The sequence below is a fragment of the Aulonocara stuartgranti genome, assembly GCF_965226115.1.
Source record: "Aulonocara stuartgranti genome assembly, chromosome: 19".
NCBI lineage: Eukaryota > Metazoa > Chordata > Actinopteri > Cichliformes > Cichlidae > Aulonocara > Aulonocara stuartgranti.
Genome location: NC_138955.1, coordinates 1,343,373 through 1,371,042, shown reverse-complemented (window position 1 = coordinate 1,371,042; position 27,670 = coordinate 1,343,373). Strand labels below are relative to the sequence as shown.

The 27,670-nt window shown below is 42.5% G+C and overlaps 1 protein-coding gene across 1 annotated transcript; it reads left to right on the top strand.

The window, feature by feature from the left end:
* Window positions 1-327: 327 nt before the first annotated feature.
* LOC309695915 (zinc finger protein DPF3-like) lies at window positions 328-27,670 on the top strand. Its single transcript, XM_082516919.1, has 10 exons — window positions 328-431; window positions 17,970-18,130; window positions 18,892-18,999; window positions 21,111-21,238; window positions 22,336-22,431; window positions 22,611-22,671; window positions 25,900-25,941; window positions 26,537-26,677; window positions 27,093-27,206; window positions 27,304-27,670. The coding sequence occupies exons 1-10, from the start codon at window positions 400-402 to the stop codon at window positions 27,462-27,464; spliced, it is 1,044 nt and encodes a 347-aa protein (XP_082373045.1). The 5' UTR covers window positions 328-399; the 3' UTR covers window positions 27,465-27,670.

Sequence of the window (27,670 nt, the reverse complement as noted above, 5' to 3'; positions counted from 1 at the left end):
CGAGAGAAAAAAATCAAGTAATACTTGCTTGGTGCTTATTGATAATAATAAATGATTTATAATTATTTTAATAAATAATTAAACCCAAGCTTCCATGTTGATATTCTGTGCCAATACACTGCATGGTATCAGTGAGCCAATAGAGGAAGTTGCATGTGATATCTATCCAAAGCTACAGTAAGGGTCTCTTTAAAAGTGCTGTTATTCAGTTGTGTACAATATAAATACAAGGGAAAACCCTTTAAAATAATTTTGACAGTTTACCCCATTAAGCCACGCCCTATCCGCTCATGCTGCAGATGTATTGGTCCACGAATTCACCCTGAGCTCCGATTGGTCAATTTCCGTAGGTTTCCCTCAGAACTGCAAGACGCCGATATTGCGTTACATTGTAGCAAAATGGCGGCTGTCATTCAGAATCCACTAAAAGCGTAAGTAATTTAGACATTGAGGAAATTGTGAATATCTACTTTGTTGCCAAGTCGTACATTTAAACTGAACGCTAGCGCATGCCATTTCCAGCCGTGTGCATATGAGCTATTAAGCTGTCCAAATTCATTTTGTGTACTTCTTGCATGGCAAAGTAACCTCGTATAGTTTCTTTTTTATTTTTTTAATTCCGCTACATTTCAACATTTGGTTTTAAACAACGTGCGTTCGGCTGCTTGACATTTTCGCTGTACTAGCGGGGCTTTTCCTCTACACGGCTTTGCATACAACACGGGAGAGTGTCGTCTTTTTCTGGGCTGTAAATTTATTTGGAAAAAAAAACTGTCCACAACGTGCCTTTGCGCCGTTACGAATAATTAAAAAGCCGAATTTCTTCCTTCGCTCGGTGGGGCATAGCGGCGGAATATCATCGGACATTCCGAAAGTCCTTTATAGTTGGTGTGAATTGTCGACATGTCAACTTTGGCTCCTCCGAGCGCAGACGTGGTCAGGACCCGGTAAAGCAAGGGAGGAGGCATTTTGTATTTGCATGCTTGCTGGCGAAATCGACAAAAGTGACAGCAGTTGACTCCGCCGCTGAAAATAGGCTGTCACCCTGCGCTCAAATAGTGCATGCACGGCCGTTTTTTGTCCCTCAACTTCAAAGAAATACTCCACCTTTCCCTCCCATTTTCTCCTTTGTTCTTCTGTATTGTTTTACCAGTTCCTACTGGTAGACGTATCACTGCAAGTTAGACACACTTGGCCTCTCGCTCCTTGTCATTTTTGTACTGCACATTGTGGTCTGTTAAATCTTTAAATGCATGTTAAGTTGCGCGGCTGTCACCAAGCAGTCCGCCTGTATTGATGTGTTATAATCACGGGACTGTGGAGGTATAGTGCAGGCTGTCTCCACTGTGCCTTTAAGTGGAGGAGTGCTGGAGATTAGCTTGGTCCAGGATCCTGGGCCCATCTGTCAGAGAGATGCTCCGACAGAGAGGAAGTGTTGGGCACAAGCAGGAGAACCATCTGCTCCTTCACAGAGGTACCCTGCCACCTCAGTGGACTGTGAGCACAAGGAGTGGACCTCACAGCACCTTGCACATCCATGCACCCCATGCTGCCATTGTTATTGAGGCATTATTACACCTAGGAAAGGATGCTGGAAAGGATGGTGTTTTTTGCACCATCTAGGGAGAAGTTAATTTTAAGCATCCAGAGTATATATGTATATGTATTTGTGATGATCCAGTAAAGTGGCCTCCTAGTAAGATAACCTCCCTGCACACAAAAAAAAAGAAATTGGGGGGGCATGTTGAATCGTTATGTACTCCTCAGTCGACTGCGCATGCTCTCAATTTTCGCTCAAACTGCTCAACAGTTTTACTCACCGGGGAATTGCCCGGTGCAATCACAGCCTCCTCCTGCTGGCACCTGAGCAGCTCAGCGAACACACTCGATGTTCATTGCAAATGTTCAATAAATAATTCCCTCCCCATCTAAACTGCTGCTGTTCTCGTACCTCACGCCTTTTCACGAGAGCACGCAGAGGTGCATTTCATGACTACCGGTGTTGGGCCATTTCTCTTGTGTCCCAGCAAGCCTCGGTATCTGTCTGCTGTCAAGCCGCTGCTTCATCTCACTGACGTTTTAGCATTCTGATGTGGAATGTCTCCTTGCTATAAGCTGTGCTTAATGAAGTGTTTCAATCTGCTATAATTAGCCTCTGTCTCGGGTTTCTGACTTCATTTCACACGTTTGTCAGATTATAATTAGTCACACTTGACACTAATTGGATGTCGCTCCCATAGACCAGTTTGACCTTTTTTTGTATTAAGATGATTCACTTCAGGGAAATGGAACTGCTAGTTTGACTTTGTGAGGATGAGGCTGATGGAGCAGGAGCATGCAGGCCCGCGCACGCCTGGTTGAGGTCTGTCGCCTTCTCTGAGCTCTGTTGGACGACAGTAATCTCCAGAATCTGCTGATTAAAATGGAGGCTGGAATATTTAATTAATAAGGGGAGCGCATAAAGCTGCTCATTAAAATTTGAGCCACAGCTGGAGTTTATCTGCCGCCTGGACACATCTTCCATCCGCAGCTCTCCTGACGTTCCACCCGCCGGATTCGTGTTGTCAGCTTTCTTGTCATTTGCTGTTGAGTAGACTTTGAGTGAGTCAGGCTTGCTGTTTATTGGTACTGCAGTGTGGAGGTGTATGGTCTGGTTTTTTTTTACCCCTGCCCTCAGCCAGACTGTGTTGTTCTGATTGGTGTAATCAGAGGTTGCTATCAGGATGCAGTCACTCTGTAGGCCCTCCCCCTACCCTTGTTATGTGGTAGCTCTTGCTTCCTGTGGAGCAGCAGTGCACCTGCAAGTTTGAGATACCTTCTAAATAGAGCACACGAGACAGAAGTTGTTTTATATCAGATTTTTGTTGTTGTTTTGTTTTTGCTCTTACATATTCTCCTTACAAGCCGGGCTATTGTAAAGCACTAGCTTTTTGTCATGACTGCAGCTCACTCGTAGCTCTCCTGCTCTCTCAGTTTGTCGTTAGATATGCAAAACGTGAGTTGACACACGCTTACATTACGGACGCAGCCATGTGACACGGTGAACCGTTGACAGGAACACGCTGATAGCGGAGGCCCCACTGGCCACAAGATTTGCTTTTGTTCTTCACCCTCATGCGCACACTCACCTTCTCTGCTCAGCTGGAAGACATCGGGGATGTGTTGTACATACCTCTGAGGCTGTGGCATGCACACAAGTCTCAAGTGTTTATGGCTAATTCTAACAGCTAAATCTGGTTTAGTGCAAATTTGAGCTCATTTTTGTGTATTTTTCTTCTGTGTCTTGTAATAGAAAACAGACAAGCTAAAAATTTAGCCAGATTGTCTAAACCAGTGGATTGCACACCTCTCTAAGGCTCCAGAGATACATTTTAGTTGTCTGTAGTTGGTCAGAACATAATTGTATTATTCAGCTGCATACTTGAAAGCTTTATCCAATCATCTAACTGCGCATGTGTGATCAGTTCTTCTTCAAACTGTTGCTTCATTCTCTGATCTTAACTCGATTATGAAAATAATGTCCAAAAATATAAAGTTGAAGTTATCTTTCAGCCAAGTCAACAGACTAGTCTCTCAGAACAAGGCGGAAGGTTGTGAATACTGAGTTGGAGGTGGTGTCTGTATGTGTGCGCGCCCCCCCACCCCCCTCCTGAGTCGCTGGACATGTGGGTCTTGTCACTCATTACAGGTGTCAGAAAGTTCTCTCACCTAAGCTGGAACACCTGCTGCTGGGGGAGGCAGGGCTCTGATGCAGCTCGTGCTGTTGCGCACACAGCTAGCAACCACCAGAAGTCTTTCACCCACTTACATGTTCAGATGCTCCACCATCCTCCCTCCTCAAACCCCCTTGCACTCCAGGATTCACTTGAGACCAACCGGCATCCTCTCCCGCCTTCATTCAACTCGAGTAATCGCAGGGGTTTCTTGGCACTAGCGTGCGCCCGTAGCTGACTTCGGGGAGCACTCGCAGCCGATCTGCTTTTAGTAAACTGATATGTCACACTATGCCCCATCGCAGCTGTGTGTTGATATCAAGGAATGCCACTGAAGCACACAGGTTAGGTTGACAGGGATTTACTGTTGGAAACGAGACACTCCGCACATGGTACACATTTGACAAATCTAATTTATGCGTTTTATTAGCAAGCCGCATGCTATTATTTTTTTTCATGAGCTAAACATTTCTCTTAAATCCTCGATGAAGCTACTAGCAAGCATGTCAAACCGCTGATCCTGTGTGGTCATGCTTTGTGGCAAATCTGTTTTGAGTCTATCCCTGTGTGAATACGCTTGTAAAAATTCCTGCACCTTAAAGCCAGAGAAAGCCCTGCTACATGTGAGAAATTTATGTTGTTTTTGGCTTTGTATGCAACGCAAATCAATCAGCTACGTCTTTATTAGGCAGGGAGCAGTAGTAATGCAATTATTCATTAGAATAAAGTCCTGTGTTTATTAGTCATGATCTGCTTGTTAGCTTTTCCTTCCCTCTCCCTTTTCATCTCCCTCACACTTTTCCACCCCTCCCTGCGCAAGCTCTGTACCTGCGACTGTTTACTCTTCTCAATCACACTGACACGAAGCCTGTCCTTCCCGGAAACTTCACACACACACACAATCTGGTTTTGTCTCAAATGCATAGCTGGACGTTGTCTCAAGGGTGGTGGCAAAGACGGAGGTAAAGGAGGAGTGTGGGATCCGAGCAGCACTGACAAATCAGCCTTCCAGCACCTCTACCTCCGCTTTAAAATTCCAGCCTCGACTCACAACCCGCAGCTCATTAGTTTCACTTCAAAATGGCCGTCCTTCTAATGCTGTAATTGAGAACACATGGAGGAACTTCATTATCTGGATGTGGGGATGTTTATACCAGAAGAACCAGTAGCTATTATTGGGCCCTCTTGGCCCTGTGATATAATAGCAAACTGTAGAAAACGCATCCAAAGTACCGTGTCATGATTTCAGAGTTGAAGCAGTTACCTTCGTCTTTGATATAGTCAAATTAGAACCTGCCCTTGTGCTAGGCACTCTGCTGAGATTAATTAAGTAGGCTAATTACCATACCAGGCGTGTGGCAGCGATTGAGGGCTTGAATGTGAAATTTCCTCCCCCATTTCACTCTGAATATTAACATTGAAACCCTCGGGGAGTGCCAAAATCTCAGCAGCACTAAGAAAAGTGGAACTAAAGTGCGAGAGTCTTGGCTGCTTGCTGGTCGGAGGAGTGACTTTATATCAGACCCCAGATTCAGTGTTTGCGTGATAATCTAACACAGTCAGCGTCAGTGTAGCTCACAGCCTGTCTTGAATCAGATCAAACAAAGAGCCCACAGAGGTAATAATATGTTTAACCTCAGGAGTGGGAGCAGCAGAGTGGTCGAACTGTTGTAAATGGGATGCATTGTTTTTTTCTCTTTCCACAAATTCCCCCTGTTGGCAAGGTGGAGACAGCAGTGAGAAGCTCAGCTGTCAGTTTGATCCCTAAATTGAACAGGGTTTGATGCTAACAGCATTGCTGGGTTCTTGGGGACTTGAATATACAGGAAACAGATAGTGTGAAAGATGCACTTTATCTTTGCGGTCTTTTTTTTTTTTAAAGAAGCAACGTGTTTCTTCCCTTGTTTTGTTTTGATCTGGCTTTCTATCAGCTTATAGCTGCTTCAGCTAAGTGATCTGCAGCCAGCAAAGCAACAGGCCTTTATCGTAGCATTTGTACATGATGAACATCTTGGATGTCAGATGCTGCGTATGTATAGTCGCCCTTATTGTTAGCAGCACAGCACTTCTTGACCGGTTCTTCAAAGAAGCTTCCACATCAGTGTCCCAGCTGTGTCAACAGTGGTGAGAACTACAAGAGTAGATTTACTCAAGTCTGATTAGTAGTTGCACTTTAAAAGAGCATCCCCATTTTCTACAGTCTGTTTCTACTCCACTATAGTGCAAAGGCAAATATTGCATGTTTACCGGATATATCATTATTAAATTCAGTCCCACTGGTGCTAGCTGTAATATGAATTGCTAATAAACCGATCTGTTCTGTAAGAGTTGTTAAGCTTTTTTAACTTTTGAGTATTTTTAATATAGACTGTTTTCTTGACTTTTCTGTGCTCCTTTTTTGTTCTTCCACTACTCTACATAGACTGTATATAAAAGATGGATGTAGCTTGTGGGTCTTGTGGGTTGTGGCCAGCAGAGAGCGACTCCACCGATTGTAAAAAAAAAAAGTATTCTGGAAGAAATACTTTGATGTTGAAATTATACTTCAGCAGTGGTAGCACAAAGGCAGTCCGTGGGCAGTCGTAGAGTGCCCGTCTACCTGCAGAGAGTGTTCTGTTGTCCATAGAGGCAGTGTGCAAAGTATGTGGTGCAACCGGTCTGTGGGCTACTCTTGATGTACTTTTGTTGGTCCATCGGCCAGCTGTGGAGAAGTTAACATACAAAGAACTGAAGTGAAACCTAGACTGTTAAAAGCAATGAAGTGTCCACTGCAGCCACAGTATGTACTTTTCATATTGTATTTTTGGCTCTGTGATGGAGTTTTTTAGACTGCCTTTCCCCGGTGAACTCCACTGTCACTCCCTTCCCTGTCTGGGTCCACTTGTCATTCATTCAGCATTCAACCAACACACAGGTCACCCACATCCAGCGATGTGCAGTTGAGTTTTTTTTCTGTGTGGAAATTCATATGCAAAAGGACACATTTGCTCTACCATATTCATGTACAGGAAACACTTTACTGCTGGGGCTATGGTCTCAATCCCTAGTTTTTGTTGAATACAATATGTTTTTATTGGCTGATTTAAATTTCTAAAAAAAAATGTAACATTAATAGTAGGGATGGGCGATATATACGATAGAAACGATATAAATTTGGCCAACGATATAGAGATTTTGACTATACCGCTCTACCGCGATAGCGCATGTTGATGATGTCATCAAGCTGTGCCTGTTTTGGTCGAAAGCAGGGGTGCCCAATCCCAGTCCTCGAGAGCTACCGTCCTGCAGCTTTTAGACGCATCCTTCTTCTGACACACCTGAATCAACTGAATGGTTTGTTATCAGGCCTTTGCCAAACTTGATGGCATGCTAAAGAGTAGGGCTGAACGATTATGGAAAATAATCTAATTGCGATTTTTTTTGCCCCAATATTGCGATTGCGATGCGATATGCGATTATTTTTTAAGGTCTTTGTCTTCTGTATTATTAAACAAAGACAAGCAATACATCATATAGTATGGCCAATACTATATTACATTAATTTTAAACTGTTCTTTCCTGGAAGACAGACCTCTGTTATGATGACATGAGGTCAGAATCAGAATCAGAATACTTTATTGATCCCTGGGGGAAATTATTTTTTGTTACAGTGCTCCATTTTAAACCAACATTAAGACAAGACAGACAATACGCTAACTAAGAATAGTACAATATATACATATATATACATACATACATACATAAGTCACTTATAAATAAATATTTGGAAAAGAAACATGTGTAGCTGTAGCAGCAAACAGTGTGTTAAGTGGATGCGTTGTACAGGGAGCCACAGGCAGGAATGATTTCCTGTGTCGTTCAGTGGTGCTTTTCGGTAATCTCAGTCTCTCACTGAACGAGCTCCTGTGACTGACCAACATGTCATGGAGTGGGTGGGAGGTGTTATCCAACATTGTCTTTATCTTGGACAGCATCCGCCTCTCCGACACCACCTTGAGGGAGTCCAGCTCCATCCCCACAACATTGCTGGCCTTACGGATCAGTTTATTAAGTCTGTTGGCATCTGCGACCCTCAGCCTGCTCCCCCAGCATGCAACAGCATAGAGGATCGCACTGGCCACCACAGACTCATAGAAAATCCTCAGCATTTTCTGGCAGATGTTGAAGGACCTCAGTCGCCTCAAAAAATAGAGACGACTCTGGCCCTTCCTGTAAAGTGCTGTGGTGTTTTTAGCCCAGTCCAGTTTATTGTCAATGTGTACTCCAAGGTATTTATAGTCCTCCACAATGTCAACACTGACCCCCTGGATTGAAACAGGGGTCAAGTGTTTCCTGGTCTTCCTGAAGTCCACGATCAGTTCCTTGGTCTTTGCCACGTTGAGCTGCAGATGATTCTGCTCACACCACGTGACAAAGGAGTCGACCACAGCCCGGTACTCTGTCTCATCATCCCTGCTGATGCATCCAACCACCGCAGAGTCATCAGAAAACTTCTGAAGATGGCAGGTCTCTGTGCAGTGGCTGAAGTCTGTGGTGTAGAGGGTGAAGAGGAAGGGGGAGAGGACAGTCCCCTGTGGTGCCCCTGTGTTGCTAATCACCTTGTCAGACACACACTGTGGGAGACGTACATATTGTGGTCTTCCTGTCAGGTAATCAACAATCCAGGACACCAGAGAAGCATCCACCTGCATCGCTGCTAACTTATCACCCAGGAGGGTCGGCCTGATGGTGTTGAAAGCACTGGAAAAGTAAAAAAACATGACCCTCACAGTGCTCGCCGGCTGGTCCAGATGGGTGTAGACACGATTGAGCAGGTAGATGATGGCGTCCTCTGTTCCGAGACGAGGCTGATAAGCGAACTGAAGGGGATCCAGATGTGGTCTTACTATGGGTCGCAGCTGGTCCAGGATGAGCCTTTCCAGGGTCTTCATGATGTGGGAGGTCAGTGCCACAGGCCTGTAATCCTGGGGGCCACTGGGACGAGGCGTCTTTGGTACAGGGACGAGGCATGATGTCTTCCACATCACCGGGACCCTCTGCAGACTCAGACTCAGCATAAACAGTTTATGAAAGACTCCACACAGCTGGGGGGCACAGGTCTTGAGGACAAGGGGACTCACTCCGTCTGGTCCAGCAGACTTGCCTGAGTGAAGTCTCCTCATTTGCATCTCAACCTGGTATTGAGTGAAGGTGATGGGTGGGGGAGGGGTGTCAGGAATCTCACAGGAGGCAACATGTGAAGAGAGCGGCTGGCACAGTGGTGTGGCTCTGGATTCCAGGCTGACTGCAGGTGAGGTTGTGGGGGTAGGAGCAGACACTGTGGTGTCGAATCTATTGAAAAACAGATTCAACTCGTCGGCTCTATTCTCACCTCCCTCAGCTCCCCTGCTGTTGGTTGGCCTGAATCCAGTGATGGTCTTCATGCCCCTCCACACCTCTCTCATGCTGTTCTGCTGGAGTTTCCACTCCAGCTTCCTCCTGTAATTGTCCTTAGCCTCTCTGATCTTGTCCTTTAGTAACACCTGGACCTTCCTCACCTCCTCTTTGTTGCCCCCTCTGAAAGCCCTCTTCTTGTTGTTGAGGAGGGCTTTGATGTCCTTAGTCACCCACGGCTTGTTATTTGGGTAACAATGAACAGTCTGAGCTGGAACAATGGAGTCGGTGCAGAAAGTTATGTAGCCTGTGATACACTCAGTAAGCCCATTGATGTCCTCGGCGTGAGGCTCACAGAGTGTTTCCCAGTCGGTCACCTCGAAACAGCCCTGTAGTTCCGCTATTGCCTCCTCTGACCACCTCCTGACAGTCCTGGTGGTCACAGGTTCCCTCCTCACAATTGGCACATAGCGGGGGGTGAGGTGAATCAGGTTATGATCTGACCTACCAAGTGGGGGGAGGGAGGAGGAGCTGTATGCATCCTTGACGTTAGCATACAGTAAGTCTAAAGTTTTCTCTCCCCTGGTGGGACAGTCCACATATTGTTTGAATGTTGGTAGTGTATTGTCCAGTGATACATGGTTGAAGTCACCCGAGATCACAATAAAGGCACTCGGGTGCTGAGTCTGTAGCCGAGCTATGGCAGAGTGGATAGTGTCACATGCAGCTGTGGGGTTAGCAGAGGGGGGAACATAAACAGCCACCAAGATGACGTGAGAGAATTCCCTGGGTAAATAATACGGCCTGAGTCCAACAGCACACAGTTCAGTGTCCGGGCAACAAATCCTTTCTTTGATTGTTATGTTGGCAGGGTTACACCACCGGTTGTTAACTAAAACAGCAAGCCCACCTCCTTTACGCTTACCGCTAGCGATGCTGTCCCTGTCCGCCCGAACAGTGTGGAAGCCTTCCACGGAAGCATTCTCATCGGGAATGACCTGGTGCAGCCATGATTCGGTGAAACACATCAGGCTACACTCTCGGTATTCCCTCTGACTCCGTACCAGTGCTGAGAGCTCGTCGATTTTACTTGCCAACGATCGCACATTTCCCATCACGATAGACGGCAGACACGGTTTAAACCACCTCCTCGCTTCGAGCCTCCGCTGTCTCACCGTCACCTTTTTTCTTCTCTTCTGTCCTTGACCTCTGCATCCCCGATGTGTTTTCCTCCAAATTTCAGCTGGTACTTCTGCGGGCACTTCTGCGGGCCTGGCCAGCGAGCCGGCCGGCATCAGGGCGATCAGCTGATCTCTGGAGTAAACAGTCCGTGCGTGTAGGAGATGTGCCGCGGTCCCGTTCCTTGATAAAAGTAACAGTTCCACGGCCACCAGAAGAACAAAAACTCTCTCAATCCACATGATTGAGTAAGAGATAGAAAACGGAGGAAAATACAAGTCAGAAAAAAAAAAGAATACGTAAGAAAAAAGAGCTAAACTAAGAGAAAAGCAGGAGCGACTGTAACAGGCTGCACGCTGGTTGGCGCATGCGCACTTTAGGTGATGCATGAATTGATGACTGACATTTTTATTTAACTTCTTCAATCACAACAGTATATTTGAACATACACAATAGTTTATTTTTAGCTTACAAACATCTGAGCATAAAGTGCTGACAAGGAACCCTGGTGTAAACATTAAAATGAAAGTCAGTACAATGTGCAGATTGCAGAAATATATATAAAAAAAATCAGTGGCTTTACCACACTCAGTTTTTCGACATCTGTGAACTACTAGACAGTCATTCAATTAAAAAATAATATTAAATAAATAAAACTAATAAATAAAAAATACACACATCTTACTGATCTCTGCAGTCAGTAACATTACACATAAAGTGCAAACATAATAGCAATTGTATAAACACACACACAAACACGCCTTTAAAGTTTAAAGGCGTGAAATTGGACGGTCTAGTTCTGATTAGCGTCACCGCTGTCTCGGTGGAGTTTAATAAACTCGGCCGTCTGCTTCTTGCTATCTAAAATATAACCAGACACTGGTGTAAATTCTCGACTGTCTCATACTTCTGTTTAATAAGTTTTCTGTTTGACGTTTAGTCAGCTGTGTGAAAACCAAGGAGGAACCCACCCGGGGGATTAATAAAGTTTTATTTTATCTAATCTAATAACTTTAATCTCAGCCAAACCGATTTACTCACGAACAAACAAAACACTGAAAAAAGCCCAACAATAACATTTTTAGGTTGTCTAAGTGACTTATATATTACGTTTAACCCGAGCAGCGAAACTCCGCGGTGATCTGAAAATGATGTGCCGGGAGTTGTGCCGTTCTCGGCCGCATCAGTAACCCTCGAGCTCCCGGCTAGCTGTCGAGCTGGTGGGTAGCAGACGCCTCTGAAAACGTCGAAGCACTTTTACAAATATGGGATATCTTGATAAACCGAGCAGATATTTGATGTTTACACAACTACTTTCTCGCCTGAAAATATGTTAAAAGTTTATTTTGTGACCCAGAAAGATTAGTATGAGTAATTTTAAAACTTAGTAGCGGCTGCCATTGCTGGAAACTGGAGTTTGGCTGGGCCGCGCTATGAATTCTGGGATATGGTAGTAATTTGGACAGCCTTCGGCACGTCGCTGTGACGTAATCGGTCTACAAATGCGGCCTCAGGAGGATGCAGCCCATGAATTTGGACATGTCCAGAGTATAATCGCAGCCTTTGCGGTTAGAAAATTGCACTTGATCATGTCGCGATATTATCGCAAATGCGATATATCGTTCAGCCCTACTAAAGAGGTAATCACACCATTTGATTCAGCTGTGTTGGAGTAGGGATGCATCTAAAAGCTGCAGGATAGTAGATCTCGAGGACTGGGATTGGGCACCCCTGGTTGAAAGCATCGCAGCGGCTACAACCATTAATCACGTAGCACAACATTATATACCAGGTAGTCCAACTTCAGTAACCCTGCAAACGTCACTGCTGTTTAGTTTTCTATCTTCATTTATGTTGGAAGTTGTAGCAGAGCTGTACGTTTTAATTAGCTTCAAAAATCTCTCAGTTAGAACATGGTATGAAATGTTTAGGTGGAAACTAGCGAGCTAACTTCCTGCTAACTTCTAACTCCGTTAAATTTAATAACTTCTGTTTTCATGGATGCCTGGATGTTAAACTTAATTGTTGCACCTGGTAAAGCAGCAACGCTGATGATTTTATTAAAGATGAAATAATTTTGACAGTTTTTTTTTTTTTTTTTTCCCCTTTTTCCCTTTTATTTTCACAAATAGTACATAATTACATAACATAATACAGTGTACAATTCAAAACCAAAAAAATAAACAAGCAGACAAACAAACATAAAACAAACAAACTGATAACTAAACACACACAAAAAAAAAACAAAAAAAAAAAACAGCTCAGTTCCATTACAGTTTAAACACTCAAGAGAATCCTTGTAACATAATATTAGAAACATCAGGTTCCACATAGTTCAAGTATGGTTCCCACACCTTAAAGAATTGATCTGTTTTTGAATGCAATATACATGTAAGATATTCCAGTGGCACTAAATCCAACACTACTCTTTTCCAACCTTTAATAGTTGGTACTTTTTCATAAATCCATTGGAGTAGTATATTCTTCCTTGCCGCATAGGTGAGAACACAGTACAATCTCCTATTATTCTTGGATATTAATCGCCGGCTGGGGAGGCCCAGTATGAGAGACAGAGGGTCCATCTCCAATTCACAACCGAAAATCTTCTCCATTTCAAATAGCACATTAGACCAATATTCTTGCAATTTCAAACATGACCAGAAGCTGTGAGTTAGGGTACCAATTACTGTCTTACATTTAAGGCACATGGGTGAAAGGGTAGGATTATATTGATGTCTGCGAAACATAGATATGTGCATTCTATGTATAATTTTTAACTGTATTGCTTTGGTACGATTACAAACTGATATTGATTTGGCGTAACTCCAGACATCTTCCCACTCCTCATCATCAATTACTATACCTAATTCCTTTTCCCATTTGCCTTTAAGCCTCTGTGACGTCCCTGAGAGTACAGAATATAAAGCCTTATAAAATATCTTCACAGGTACCTCTTTGTCTGTTAAAAATAATAATTTTTCAACAGGAGAGACTTCATGACTCTCACTAAAGTTAGTACTATGCAAAATATAATGCCTTATCTGTAAGTAACGGAAAAAGTCATGCTTGGGGAGAGAATATTTCTCAACCATTTGGTCAAATGGCATAACTACATTATCGGAGAATAAGTCCCTCAGTCTCTGAATTCCTTTGTTCTTCCATTCCTTAAATCCTATATCAAACATCCCTGGTTGAAAGTCAAGATTATTCACAATAGGAGTAAACATAGATGTTAGCTTCAACCTTCCCTCAATTCGACATACTGACCGCCAGGCCTTAAGTGTATTAAGTGTGACTGGATTATCACAGCTCAATCTAATATCTTTAAAGTTCTTGAAAAACAATAGGTCCCTTAATGGATACTTTGAAAGAGAGGTTTCAATCCCCAACCAGATAGAGTGTGAATTATTTGTGACCCAGTCATGAATATAACTCATGTGAGTACTCAATTGATAGGTTCTAATATTTGGTAAATCTAGACCTCCTACTGAACCTGGGAGCTGCAGTGTAGCCATCTTAAGTTTTGGTCTACGTTTGCTCCATATAAAAGAGCTTAGCCAACTATTCAGATCCTTCATCACTCTATTTGAAAATATAACCGGAATCATTTGGACAGGATATAACAATCGAGGTAAAATATTCATCTTAATCAAAGCTATACGTCCTAGCCAAGAAACAGGTAGGGAATTCCATCTCTCCAAATCTTGCTTTACCTTCTCGAACAGAGGGGAAAAATTTGCTTTATACATTTCTTTAAATTCTGGAGTTATAAATATCCCTAAGTATACAAAACCTGTGGGGGACCATTTGAAGGGGAAAGAAAACGGTCTAGTTGGCACTGAATTAAAGCTCCCAATTGGCATAGCCTCTGACTTAGTCAAATTTACTTTATAGCCAGAAAATTGACTAAATGTATCAATAATGTTAAGTAAAGCCGGTACTGATGTCTCTGGATCAGAAATAAATATTAAAACATCGTCTGCATATAAACTGATCTTATGCTCATAATCAATTTGCAAACCCCGTACATCAGATGCCGTCCTTATAGCCTCAGCTAATGGTTCGATAGCCATGGCAAACAAAAGAGGTGACAGTGGGCAGCCTTGCCTCGTTCCTCTATACAATGGGAAACTATCTGATTTCAATCCATTAGACAAGATGGACGCCTGGGGATTATCATACAAAATTTTTATCCACTTAATGAAATTATCACCAAGACTGAATTTATTTAAAGTATAAAATAAGTAGGTCCATTCTATCCGGTCGAAAGCCTTTTCAGCATCCAGAGAGAGCACCAAACCGCCTATGTTCCTTTGCTGAGCAGCCTGAATTAGATTGAGAAGGCGTCTGACATTATTACGAGAATTACGGCCTTTTATAAAGCCTGTTTGATCTTCTTTAATAATTACAGGCAAAAGAATTTCGAGTCGAGTAGCTAATATTTTAGAAAGTATCTTCCGGTCCACATTTAGAAGAGCTATCGGTCTATAAGAGGAGCAAGACTCTGCGCACTTCCCCTTCTTCAAAATAAGAGAGATATTAGCTTCCCTTAGAGTCTGAGGTAATCTATTATGCAAGAACGAGTAATTAAACATATTAAGTAACGGGTCTATTAACAGCTCACTAAATTCTTTATAGAATTCACTACAAAAACCATCAGTAGGCAGACTAAGCCTGGAAAAGAAATCCTCCATTAATTCCAGTGCATTAACTGATTGTTCAGATGTATATAGTCTACAATAAAATTCTTTAAAAATGCTATTTATAGTTTTACTATCATATACGCGCTCATTCTGAGCATCACAAATAACTGTAATAAATTGTGTTTGAGATCTTTTCTTGATAAGGCATGCCAAGTATTTTCCAGGTTTGTTTCCATGTTCATAAAATCTTTGTCTAGTAAACGTAAGGTTAAGCTCTTCATCTTGCGTAAAAAGGCTATCTAAAGTTGATCTGACTGCAGATATCTCTTGTAGTAAAGCTGGGGTTGGGGAGTCAGCATAAGTCCTTTCTTTTGTTTTAAGTTCTACCATTAACTGATTCTGCTTCCTCACTTTTTGCTGCCGCTTACTGGTTGAGTAAGAAATAAGAATCCCTCTAGTGTACGCTTTAATAGTTTCCCACAGTAAGGCGGAGTCATTTGTTGACTGCAGATTAATGGACAGGAAGTATCTAAACTCAGTGTTAAAGTAAGATATAAATGTATGATCCTTTAAAATAATTGTATTTAACCTCCAGTATTTTGCTCTGTTTGCCATATTTTTGAGAGAGAGATCGAGCATTACATTAGCATGGTCTGAGATTATAATACTACCAATCTCACACGATAAGACTAAGTGCAATAACAACCCCGGTAAAAAGAAAAAATCAATCCTAGTATGGCATTTGTGTGGTGCGGAGAAAAAAGTGTATTCTTTATCTAAAGGGTGTTTTATTCTCCATACATCTACAAATCTCAAGTCTTCACAGATAGAATTAAGTGCCTTAGCTTGTGGTGAGAGAGGCGAAGGTTTGTGGGGGAGCCTGTCAAATTTTGACAGTTTTTAACTCTCAGTGTTCGTTTGATTTTGGGACCTGAAGGGACGGAGTTTTGGACCCAGATTACTCCGCGAAGCTTCTCACTACGGCAGCCGTAATGCTCTGACAATCCATCAAGCAGTGCGGCTTACCAAAGTTGTACTAAAACATTTTTTAACAGATTTCTGCACGCAGAAATCGGTTCGAAGTCAGTAAGCACAACCAGAATTCATACATAAGGCACACTCTCGATTTTTGAGAAAATTAAAGGATTTTAAGTGTGGAAAATACGTTATACAGAAGAACAGAATATATCACGATATATATCGTTACCGCACGTGCTTCAAATTATATCGCGATATGAATTTTAGGCCATATCGCCCAGCCCTAATTGATAGCGTGTCCTGTCAGTACAAATTTTTGTTGATCCCAATTTTCTTTCTATGAACCTTTCGCGTAACTTTTTTTAGATTAAAAGACATTAGTACACGTTACAGTTTTCCCCAAACTGCAGCAACTTCCTGGATCTCCTCTCATTTAAACCCCTGACAAAAAAGTGCTGAAAATGAGATGCACCTTTACCTACCATGTTCTATCTTACCAAACAAAAGCAAATGCAATAGATTTCACCAGGTGTGAATTTTGTGTCTTCACTCACAGTGAAGTGAGTTTACTCTGATGACATCTTAGCACACGGCTGTGAGTTTGCACGTGAATTGCTTTTTGCTCATGTTGTTGTGCACGAAACAGTCCGGCTTCTAATTGGACATAAGTGAGATGGGTCAGGGGTAGGGATGGGTATTGATAAGATTTTAACGATTCCGATTCCATTTTCGATTCTGTTTAACGATTCGATTCTTTATCGATTATTTTTAAAAAAGGAGAACACTAAGGTCGATTAGCTTAGAACTTTGTTTTATATCTTCTCTTTGAACAAGATAGAAATTTAGGAGTAACATGGCCTTACAAACCCAACAGTGAGATCTTAAGAGATCCAGCCTACGGCTCTTCAATGGGGTGTCACAGGGTCCCCAGGAAAAAAAATTGTAAATGTAAAATAATAAAATAAATATTCTTCTGTAGCAATAACAAAGTATAACATAAATTGTTCTGTGGCAATTACACAAGAATATCCAGTAATGTCCCTGCCTACAATTAAACACATTCACTTACCAAAAATCGGGGCATCTGCTGTGGCAAATGGGTGCAAGGCTTTGACCACAAACTTAGACACTGCTCGGTGACATTAGTCTATCCTGGCCTGAAAGGAGACGCTACCGGTAGACTGCAGCGAGAACTGCCAGCGAGCGCCAGCCAGACTCTGTCTGTCTCTCTCATCATGGTCACCTACATGCACAGTAATGGCAGGTCTTGTAATAAGGCAGATTGCGCTAACATAATATGCACTGTTAGTTGATTATTTACCTGCCGCATTAACGGGAGAGGACGTGCAAACGTTACCGCTGCTGCTGGGTTGAGAGTCACGAGTCCGGAGCGGAATTAAAAACACGTGTCATTGCGTGTTTTGTAAGCAAATGCTTTTGCATATTCGTAGTGTTTCCTCCCTTAAATGAAATATCTACTTTGCAAGTATTGCAAGTTGCCCTGTTGTCATCGGTTCTCATAAAGTATAATCAAACTTTTGAGCGTTTGAGCCGCTTCGGCACCTTGTTTCCTGCCAGGTAAATGACGCTCCGCAACGTGGTGACGTCATTCGGGGCGACTGGAATCGATAAGGGAATCGTTTGCAAAAATGGCAAACGATTCCAAGGAATTGAAACAGTGGGAACCGGTTCTCAACAAGAACCGGTTTTCGATACCCATCCCTAGTCAGGGGTCAGCATGCTAGGATTGGACCGATCCTGGTCCCTGACTGATCAGTCGGTGCATCTCTACAACACGGTGTGTCTGTTTGCACATTGTCTGTTGTCCCCCTAGAGTCAAAATGAATGATAAAGCAGAATGTGCTTTAAGGCAAGCATACATTTTGATTGATCGCTTGGTATTGTTTGAGCAAGTAATGTTCGTCACATCCACCCCTTAGGAGTCCCATGTAGTGAAGGTGTGTTTTAATGCTCGTAGGTTAAAAACAGGAGTTCATTAACCAGCAGGTGATGTCATTTACAATTAGTTAAAGTTAACCAACCATATCTACCCTTGTCATTGATCTTTGCTTATTTTTGACAGGTTGGGCGACCAGTTTTATAAAGAGGCCATTGAGCAGTGCCGCAGCTACAATGCCCGCCTGTGCGCTGAACGCAGCGTCCGCCTGCCATTCCTGGACTCTCAAACCGGGGTGGCCCAGAACAACTGCTACATCTGGATGGAACGTCACCATCGCAGCCCCGGTGAGTGAAAACACCCACACTATGCATGCAAAAAGAAAGAAGACTTGGATCAGTTCGACACGGTTTTTAGTGTTTCCATTATTACCTGGTACCAGGTACTTTTCAAGTACCTACTTGACCGGGGTTCCAAGGGATCCGAGATGATCCGAAAAGGAGACATCAACAGACTGAATTCCACCGATTAGATAGTCAGCGACGTCACTCGATGAGTCATGAGAGCGTCTCCTTCATGAAAATCAAAACGGCGATCTTGAAGCCCAGCAGTGAGAGAAATGGCTACACAAAAAAAGTTTGACAAAAAGCCACAGACCGAGCAGCAGTTATGCCATCGCCTCGACTTCCTCCTTTGTTGTGGCATTTGTGTCCCAAACAAATGATGTCATGGGACGTTCGGTCACGTTACTGTAATGAGCCCTACGCATATTCGGTGGAAAACGAGTCGAGCCAATCAGAGTATATACTAATGGAAAAGGGGTATTAGTGGTTGGGAGTGGCAAGTAACCTTCAGCTAAAAGACATAAAATACATTATTAAGTGCTTTTTAGTGAAGTTTAGGGAACAAAACTACTTGGCTAGGATTAGTAAATGATCATGATTTGGTTTAGTTTGTTATGGTTTGGTGGTTTGGAGACTGTCCTGTCAGTGTCAGACAGAAAAATTGGTGCAGGCATAGAGAAAAACAAAACGTTTGAAGGACTTTATGTCGAAACAAACAAATTGCCATGAGACTTGAATTTTCATTCATGGCGTCCATTCTACAGGTGTTGCAGCCGGACAGATGTACACGTACCCCGCCCGCTGCTGGCGAAAGAAAAGACGGCTGCACAACTCCACAGATCCCCGCCTGGGCATTTACGGCCTCCAGCTCGGTAAGACCCTGCAGCCTCTTCTCGGCATGTCACCTGCCCACCGCTCTCTGCTCCACTCAGCTTCTCCTCCCACTCAGCCGGCTCCCCCTCGATCTCCACCCACCTCCTTCAGCTCATGTGATTACTGGTGATGATCTGGAATAATCTCACTAAAAGCATATCAGTCAGTCTCAGCGCAATGAGCAGAGCAGGCTGCCAGTCATTTTTCAGAGGATGAAATGTGGCTGTGTTCACCACGGCTGGTAAACTTGTTTTGTGAGAAGTAGAACATGTAATTAGATTTACCGCTGCTGGGAGCAGCGAGACAGAGTTTGGCCACTGCAGACAGTATTTAATAAATGTTATGGAATGAAGTTTGGTCTTCTCTGACTGCCACTTGAAACATCTCACTCAACACATTTACCCTCTCTATATTCTCACTCCATCTTATTTTCTACTTGCCACCTGCCTTGCTGATTGGGTTTGTCTCTTTCTCTCTGGCAACTCTTTCATCTTTCTCTCCCTGTAGCCTGCCACGCAGTGTGTCTGTGTTTGGTGGCCAGTCTTTCTCAACACCGAGTAACAGGTCCATTCTGTGCCCAAAGCTTTCATACCCACTGGGAGGTTACACTATCCTAAGGAATAAACACAGAAATGCAAGGTTACATCTTTCTCTTTCAAGTAGTTTCTGCAAAAAGAAAATGGCATAATGTTTTGACAGAAACCTCCAAGATTGTGGTGCTGTGTTTATGTGTTTTGCATGTTAGAAGGAAAAATTGTTGGGATGTTGAGGAAGCGAGAGAGAGCGAGAGAGACTGGAAAGAGAAACCAAGATGTAGTGACAGCATGTGAACAAAGCCTTTGTTTCCTAAACACATCCCATTGTAGCCTATTGTTTTCCACTGAGCTTGTGCTTGCCGAGACCACACCACCACCCTGCTGTCCCTTCCCTTCTCCAATAAAAAGTGGATTGGTATGCGCTGTGTGTGAGTGCCCATCAGAGGGGAAACGTACCCCGATTTAACCTGGCGTCTCTTATATGGAGCACATTGTACAGCTGGCCAGAGGTGGCCAGCTCAGGGCAGCAACCAGAGTCTGTCTCACTGTCTGATGGTGTGCTAGAGGGACTGGGGTTGCATGCAGAATCAGCTCCCTGCTGCAGGCTGCTGCCGGCTCTATTTTTAGCCCCCCCCAGCTCCCATGGGTTGAGAGAGGGAGGGAGGGGGGTTGAGGGGGGGTTGTCTCGTCGCGGAGAGTTGAAAGTCAACGTGTGCAGACACAATGGTGAGGGGCTGCTGCCACATGGTGGAAGGGCCAATTTTTAAGAAGCATAGAGCTTTCTCCCTCTCGTACCTATCTCTTTGTGCCTGCCTCTCACCTATGCAGTCCTGCTGTTTCAGGTCCTACGTGCTCAATATTCTGCAAAAGCTGGGGCTTTGAAGTATGTCCTCTTCAAAGACCCACAAAGCAACTGGATGATCATGAAGCTCTCTGTAGAGGAGATTGTGCAAATAAGATGTGTGGATCCGACTAGCTGTCAAAGCTTTTGTTTGTTCTGCTTTGTCTGCTCAACCTGCTCGCCTCCTACACTGTTTGTTTAGATCGTCAGTGTAGGAGGAGATATCTGCATGTGTTCAAGTTAAAGTGATAAGCCACATAAGTACATTCCTGTGGACAAAGTCAGCATAATGTCCGCATAGGGCAACAGTACCGAGAGCTCAGTGACTGTGCAGTCTTCCTCAGAGCCAGTACATGTATGTTTTGTTTTTTGTTGTTTTCCAGCAGTATATTGTTGTGGAAAAATGGCTGTGATGACACATTCTGCTGCAGGACAAAGAGATGATAAGCATTAGAAAAAACAAATGCTACACCAAATTGCCACATGCTTTCATGAGTTCTAGTAAGAGTGGAAGAGAAGGAAGATAATGGAATTATGCTGATAAAAGCTGCTCATGCAGGTCACAGTTTGTGACACTGCTGGTTCCTATCGAAATTATAGTGCTTGATGGTGATACACTGCACATGCTGTGTATTAGCACTCTGACGTTTTCACTTAAAGCGCACAGTTGACAAACACTAAGCCGGTGTTGTGATGACTCATCACATGTTGCCTGTTATTTGTCTTCATGCAGACGGCGGTCTCATGTCAAAGGACACGTTGCCGACTCAGAGCACTACACTGGAAGCTCTGCTTCGTGGAGAGGGCCTAGACAAGAGGAACGCCTCCAAGAACGACGAGGAGAGCCTGCTGGAGATCCAGGTGGGTCCAGTCAAACTGCGTGTGGATCAGTGCGGTTCATAGCATCCGGTAAACATTTTAAAATGTTAATCTTGTGTGGTATCAGTTAAACGATCGAAGGCCTTGGCACTCACAGTGATGTTTAGTGCCCCAACTGGTTGCCAAGGCAACCTGCCAAGTTTTTTCAGCTGACCTGCGGTGCTTGTTAGATGACTGTTGTCTCGCTGAGAGGCATTTTAGGAAAAGGGAAGGTATAGAACTTGAGTTTTCAATGCAGTAGCTCTGCCTGTGAAAAAAAGTCAGTATCTTTATTGTTTCTTGTTGCAAGTCAAAAGCAGGTATATCTCCTAGCATCACACATTCCACTAAAATACTCTTGTGGAAACATTCATATTTATGGAAAGAGGGTGCTTGGAGCATAATGGCCAAGTCCTTTCAGAAGGAAATCTTGCCACTCTGCAGCCGCTCTGGTAATACTATTTTGCGTGAACAAGACCAAAGCCCTTTCCAAATAAATGAGGAGAGCCATAACTTTCAGTAGTCACAACAACTGCACGTATAAAGACATTAAATCTTTGGGGGGGGGGAATGTGCTTAAAGTGTTTTGTTAATGCTTCAAATGTTTGTTCTAAACTAAGATTTTGAAAAGCTGTATAGCTTTGTTGTTGGGATCGAAATGAAAATGGAGATGTATTAAGATGTCAAGGTTAGGGCTGAGGGCATTGTTGACCCAAATCCTCACAGGCTTTGCAACTGATGTGATCAAAATCAAAACTTGAAATGTGCAATTCACTTGTATTTTTATTTTTTATTCCTATTTATTCTATTTATCCCCTTTGTATATTTTATTTATATTTGTCTCTGTATTTATATATGTGTGTGTGTGTGTATATATATATATAACAGTTCTGTAACTGTAACTTTGGTCGTTGCTGTGCTTTTTTTTGGAAGTCGAATTTCCCAGAGGAACCCACCCGAGGGATTAATAAAGTTCTATCTTATCTTATCTTAAAATGTTGCCTCATCACAGTGTTTTTATTTATTTCCCCCCCTTTCCTCTAGCTAGCTAAGCTCTAATCAGTACTGATCATCCATTACTCTATCTCTCTCTGTCCCAGAGGGTTCTGGAGGCAGATGCAGCAGAAGATGCTTTCAATGACGATGACGACTACGAGGTGGACACTCCCAAGCGGAGACATCGGGGAAAAGGAAGAGTAAGTGGCTGGAGAAACGATGATGGACACATACTGGAGATGCAGTTTAGAAAAATCAAAAAAGTCAAATCACAGTTAACTCAGGCTGATCTTTTATGTGTTACGTCTGTATGTTAAAAACACAGATTCCATAGCAGACAGTCTCATTGAATTTATTTATTTTTTTTGCCTTTCTTCAGGGTCGGGGTTCAGGTCGCAGGAGGACAGATCTAGATGATGATAAGCCATATGTCTGTGATAGTAAGTCGAGACAAATTCTTAAATCATTTAACCGTCATACAGATGATTTGTAGATAATCTGCTGAATTCTTTTCTTTCTTCTTCTTCTCATTTTGTTATCTAACGTTGTAACCTTGTACAGTCGAGACTAACAGTTTCCTAGAGTACTACTGTTTACACTCCTCACTGATAAAATAAATTGGACAGGCTTTTTACAGAGTCAGTTTGTATTTTAGACCTAATTGGAAGAATAATGTTTAAGCCGCTTTCACACTTTGCTCATGAGCTCATGTGAAAAAAGGAGCAGGTAATTGTTTGATGAATTCTGTGAGTGGGCATCATGTGTCCTGCCTCCTACACCCTCTATCCGAGCTCTGACCTAAACCAAGCTAGGTATTTTCAGTAGCGAGAACACGTCTGATGCAGAGATTGTCTTGCTGTGTGTGAGAAAGGATAAGAAAAAGGCTTTCCTTGGTTGTGAGGCTGTTAAGAGCACCTACAGATCAAGATTTCCTCTTCAAAATTCTGTCATGGTCAACAGCAACCCTCAAAGTCAGTTACCAACAATATAGCTAGACTTGTTAAACTTTAACAATTTTGTAGGTTTGCTATTGTACACCACCACAGTGGACTTTACAATTCGTCCTGTCTGTGTATCAGCAGTCACATCATCAATTAACACCAGTGACCCAATACTACCAGCACCTCTACATGCCCTACTATAACATTATCTCCACTACAGCTGACAGAAAGGGATGGGAATTGATAAGAATTTAGCAATTCCGATTCCTTTATCGATATTACTTATTGATTCGAATCCTTGTCAATTCTCCCAATGATTCTCATTGGGCTCTCACTAGCTGTGCTTTCAGAGTTACTGCCATCATATCAAAGACATTACATTCGTGCCAATTAATTGCATGTCGTGTGATCAACTGTTTGTGCGTGTTGGATGCATTTCCTCTCTTTGTTGTGAATAATTTATTTCACATATTACACAGAACACTTTTATTAAAAGTAATGCAGTACATTACTTAATTAAGGAGAAAATAATTCACTATACTACTTATAACATTACTTTCATGTTGCTCTGTAAAATGACCTGAAGCACACTGTCTGTTCATTATCATTAAACAATATAAACCTGAGGCTACAGCCCAACACACAAAAACAAATCCCTGTCCTAATGAGGCCACACATATGATCTTTCTTAGTATTTAGGTATGAACAGAAAGCAAACAGCACAAAGCAAAAATGAAGCACAAAGAGACTTCAAAGCAATTGCCACAGTGATTTTACATCCCATGAACAGGTAGAAACGGAGGCTGCAGCTTGACTGCTCATCCTTTTGTTACCTGAGGAAGTTTAGCGGCGACTGACTTCACCGCTGCTCCCAAATGACGAATTACTTGACTCCAGTCCTGGGCTGGGATCGTCATTCACTCGGCTTTAGCACCACTCTGGTTTTTTGGATAGCTTAGCATTAGCATGCTGTCTGTACAGCTGCTTGCTAAGACCGAAGGTGTGTTAACAGTTTAATACAGTTACTTCTGTCCTGGATGCACTTTGCTCTTTACCATTACACTCTTGTCCTTTAGTGCAATAAAATTAAAAGTAATGTCCATATCCACTCTTTAAACTGCTCAACTATTTACCTCCTCCGACAACTGACATCAGCAGATTGTAGCGGAAGTGCAAGAACTGATAAGTGGGATCTATAGGCGGGCAGACTAACAATTCCGAGGAATTCGACTGCTAGGAGCCGGTTCTCGATTTCCATCCATACTGATAGATGATGTGGATTGCTTCAGATCATGAGTTGTTTGTCTTGTTCTCCATAGCTTTCTGTTTCAGTCAATCTGGTGCAAGTTGACCTTGATTTCATCTGTAGAGATTTTTTGTTTCAGAACTGTGCAAACTCTTTTCGATGTTCTCTCACAAAGTCTAATCTGACCTTTGTAATCTTGAGTGTAGTGCAGCCTGCGCTATTTTTCGATTCATGAAAGCGTTTCATGGTCGTAGATCTTGATAACGATGTGTCTAGTTTACCTCCTGACTAGATGTGAAGCTGGTTTTCTGAGCTATGGAAATAATTCTGTCATCATGTGCTTTTCTGTGTTCTTTCAGAGGTTTTGGTGTTGCTGAGCTGCCAGTACAGTGCATTCATTCTTTTGAATCATGCACCAGATTGTTGATTTGGCCACTTGGAAAGTTTTTCCCATCTCTCTGAATGTTTTTTTTTTTTTGGGGGGGGTATTTCAGCCTCATGACTGCCTCACTCACTTGCATTAACATCTCATTTAAAATCACAGTGGAACAAAAAAAATAGAAATTTAACACTTTGAATGAGCTTCCAATATTATATCCAGGGCTGCACATAAGTGGTCCGCAGGTGCGCATTTGCTGTCAAAATGAAAGACGCGCACCAGATAGGAAGTTGCAACGCGCGTTTGCGTCCGTAAGATTTTCTGGAGGAGGACAGACATTTGTTTAGAACTCTTAAAGATGTCGAAGAAGCTCCTTTAAGCAATTACTTTGGTGCTCCTCCACCTCCAAAGAAATGTCAGGAGTCTGAACCACAAAAGAAGCGCGTATTCTCGGAAAAGTGGTTGCAGGAGGTGAGCTGGCTTCAAACAAATGATGAACGCACAGAGATGTGGTGCAGAATGTGCCGTGAAAATCCCACTCTAGCGGACAAAAACAGTGCTTTTTATATGGACGCAAACGCGCGTTGCAGCTTCTTATCTGGTGCGCGTCTTTTATTTTGACAGCGAATGCGCACATGCGGACCACTTATGTGCATCCCTGATTATATCTGCTTTCTTATTAGTCATAAAATAACAAGACAAGTACTTGTCAGCCAATTATCCAATTACCAATGAGACCATGTATTGAAATGGCTGTAATTCCTAAACAGTTGATGCACAATTGTTGTAAAACCTGCTTATTTTAAACCTGAATGTTTGCACTTCAACGACATCTTGATTGTTTAATTTAAAATCCACTCGGTGATGGTGCACAGAGGCAAAACTACAAAAAATGTGTCTTTGCAAAACAAATTATGGACTTAACAGGATAAAACTTTGTGAACTACTGCGACTGCAGTCTTAGCTATTCTTGTACATGCAAGTTGCATGTGGAAAATCCAAGTAAGGGGTATTGGATTTGACTCCATTTGCTGACTCTGTGTGGAAAAACACACCCTCATCTTTTCTCTTTCTTCTTGTGTTTTTGTCTTTTCTGTTTCAGACAGATACAAACAAAGGCAGAACTCCAAATCTTCAACCTCAGGTACGTTGATTTGTTGTTCTGACTGTAGTTCTGTAGATATTTATTTTGATCGGTTGTTGAGTGGTATTGTTGCAAGAGTTGCCATTATAGATTTAGCCCTTACATTATGTTATTTTTCTCAAGCTGAAAGGTGCCCTTGGTGCTTTGAATCTGAGCCACGGTTATTATGATGTGTGGCTTGGTGTTTTATTTGACTCACTGTTGTAATCAGATCTTAAAGTGCTGGTGCCAGAAGTAGAATAGTTAGCTCCATTAGATAGAATTTCTTCCATTTTCTTCTATGCTCAATGATGCTATCAGTCTGCACTTTGTTGTTGCCTATAAAGACAAAAGGGTACATACAAATATTTTGTAGCTATGTTTCTTTGACATTATTACCATCTAAGCAGATGCTCTGTGGAATTTTAACTCAAAAGCTTTGTGAAGGTCTCTATGAGAACCAGCCATAATCCTAAAAACAAATGGCCAGATGATGCAGGGGGGAAAACACCTGCCCAACTCCACGTTTAGAAATGCTGTGTTCCCAGAATTATATTTATATAATGAAACGCAGCCACAGTAGTGAGACTGATCATCTCCCCTGTGTTTCTTGCAGTCTGTGCAAAGCGCTACAGGAACCGCACAGGACTAAGTTACCACTACACCCATTCTCACCTGGCAGAGGAGGACAGAGCCGGGGAAAGGAGCACAGTTGCCTCCCAACCCCCCACTGCACCACAGACTGACAGACACAAACGTAAGTAAATGTGACACCTGTGGCTCCTGTTTAGGTTCCTCTTTTTTAACACTTTAAGTTATATTTAAGTTATATTCACCCCGATTATTTTGCTTCTTGTCAACCCTGTTCTGGTTATATTTTAAAGTTGTTGTTTTCTTTTGGGGGGGGTTGTTTTGTTTGTTTTTATCCCAATGCAAAATCCTAATCCTTTTTTTAGGTGTAGACAAATGTAATTAAATTAAATGTAATTTTATTTAATGCAATTAAAATTGTAGAACATTTTTTTCTGCAAACTGGCTTCTTCAGGACAAATGTCACCTGGTTTTCACTTAAGTTATATTCTGTTTGTATAAGTTGTATAGGTACCTAACATAATCTGGGTTAAATCAACTGTCATTAAAACTTTGATTTCTTTCTGGAAATTCCTGTTTAGGTCCAAAGGGTCCAGGTGGGACCAGCATTCCCAACAGTTACTGTAATAAATGCCAGGGCTCAAACAAGAAAACGGGTAAATCTGTGTCTCCCTGCTCAGCCTGCCAGTGCACAAGTATGTTCACATATATCTTTGCATGATTTATTATGCTGTGATGATTGCCATATGATTTTCTTTCTTGACTCTGTTGCTCTCCTGTCCGGTGTTCCAGCTGACTGTGGAGAAGAGAAGGAAGACGGGACTTTTACTGGAGCTGAGGAGCTCTTCGGCACCACCTCAGAGAGCGACACTTCCACTTTTCATGGCTTTGAGGACGACGAGCTGGAAGAGCCGGCTGCAAACGGCAATGGGATACCCGGCCGTCACAGATAAAGAAAATCTTTTAGATTTAAAGAGACATTTTTTTTAATATGGATTAACCTCTGGCAAAAATCTGCTGCTTCTTTTTCAATGTTTTTTGTTTTTGTTTGCGGAAAGCACAAAGTGATGATTTCAGGACAGAAATGCAAGCAAGTGGTATTTTATCTACTGAACATTGTTAATTAATTTATGAACACCTTCTTATATATATATATATA

Bases quoted from the DNA above. Each gene is read 5' to 3' on its own strand.
- LOC309695915 (XM_082516919.1), top strand. From the start codon at position 400: ATGGCGGCTGTCATTCAGAATCCACTAAAAGC. The intron at 432-17,969 runs GTAAGTAATTTA...TATTTTTGACAG, and splicing joins ATTCAGAATCCACTAAAAGC to GTTGGGCGACCAGTTTTATA. The intron at 19,000-21,110 runs GTAAGACCCTGC...GTCTTCATGCAG, and splicing joins CATTTACGGCCTCCAGCTCG to ACGGCGGTCTCATGTCAAAG.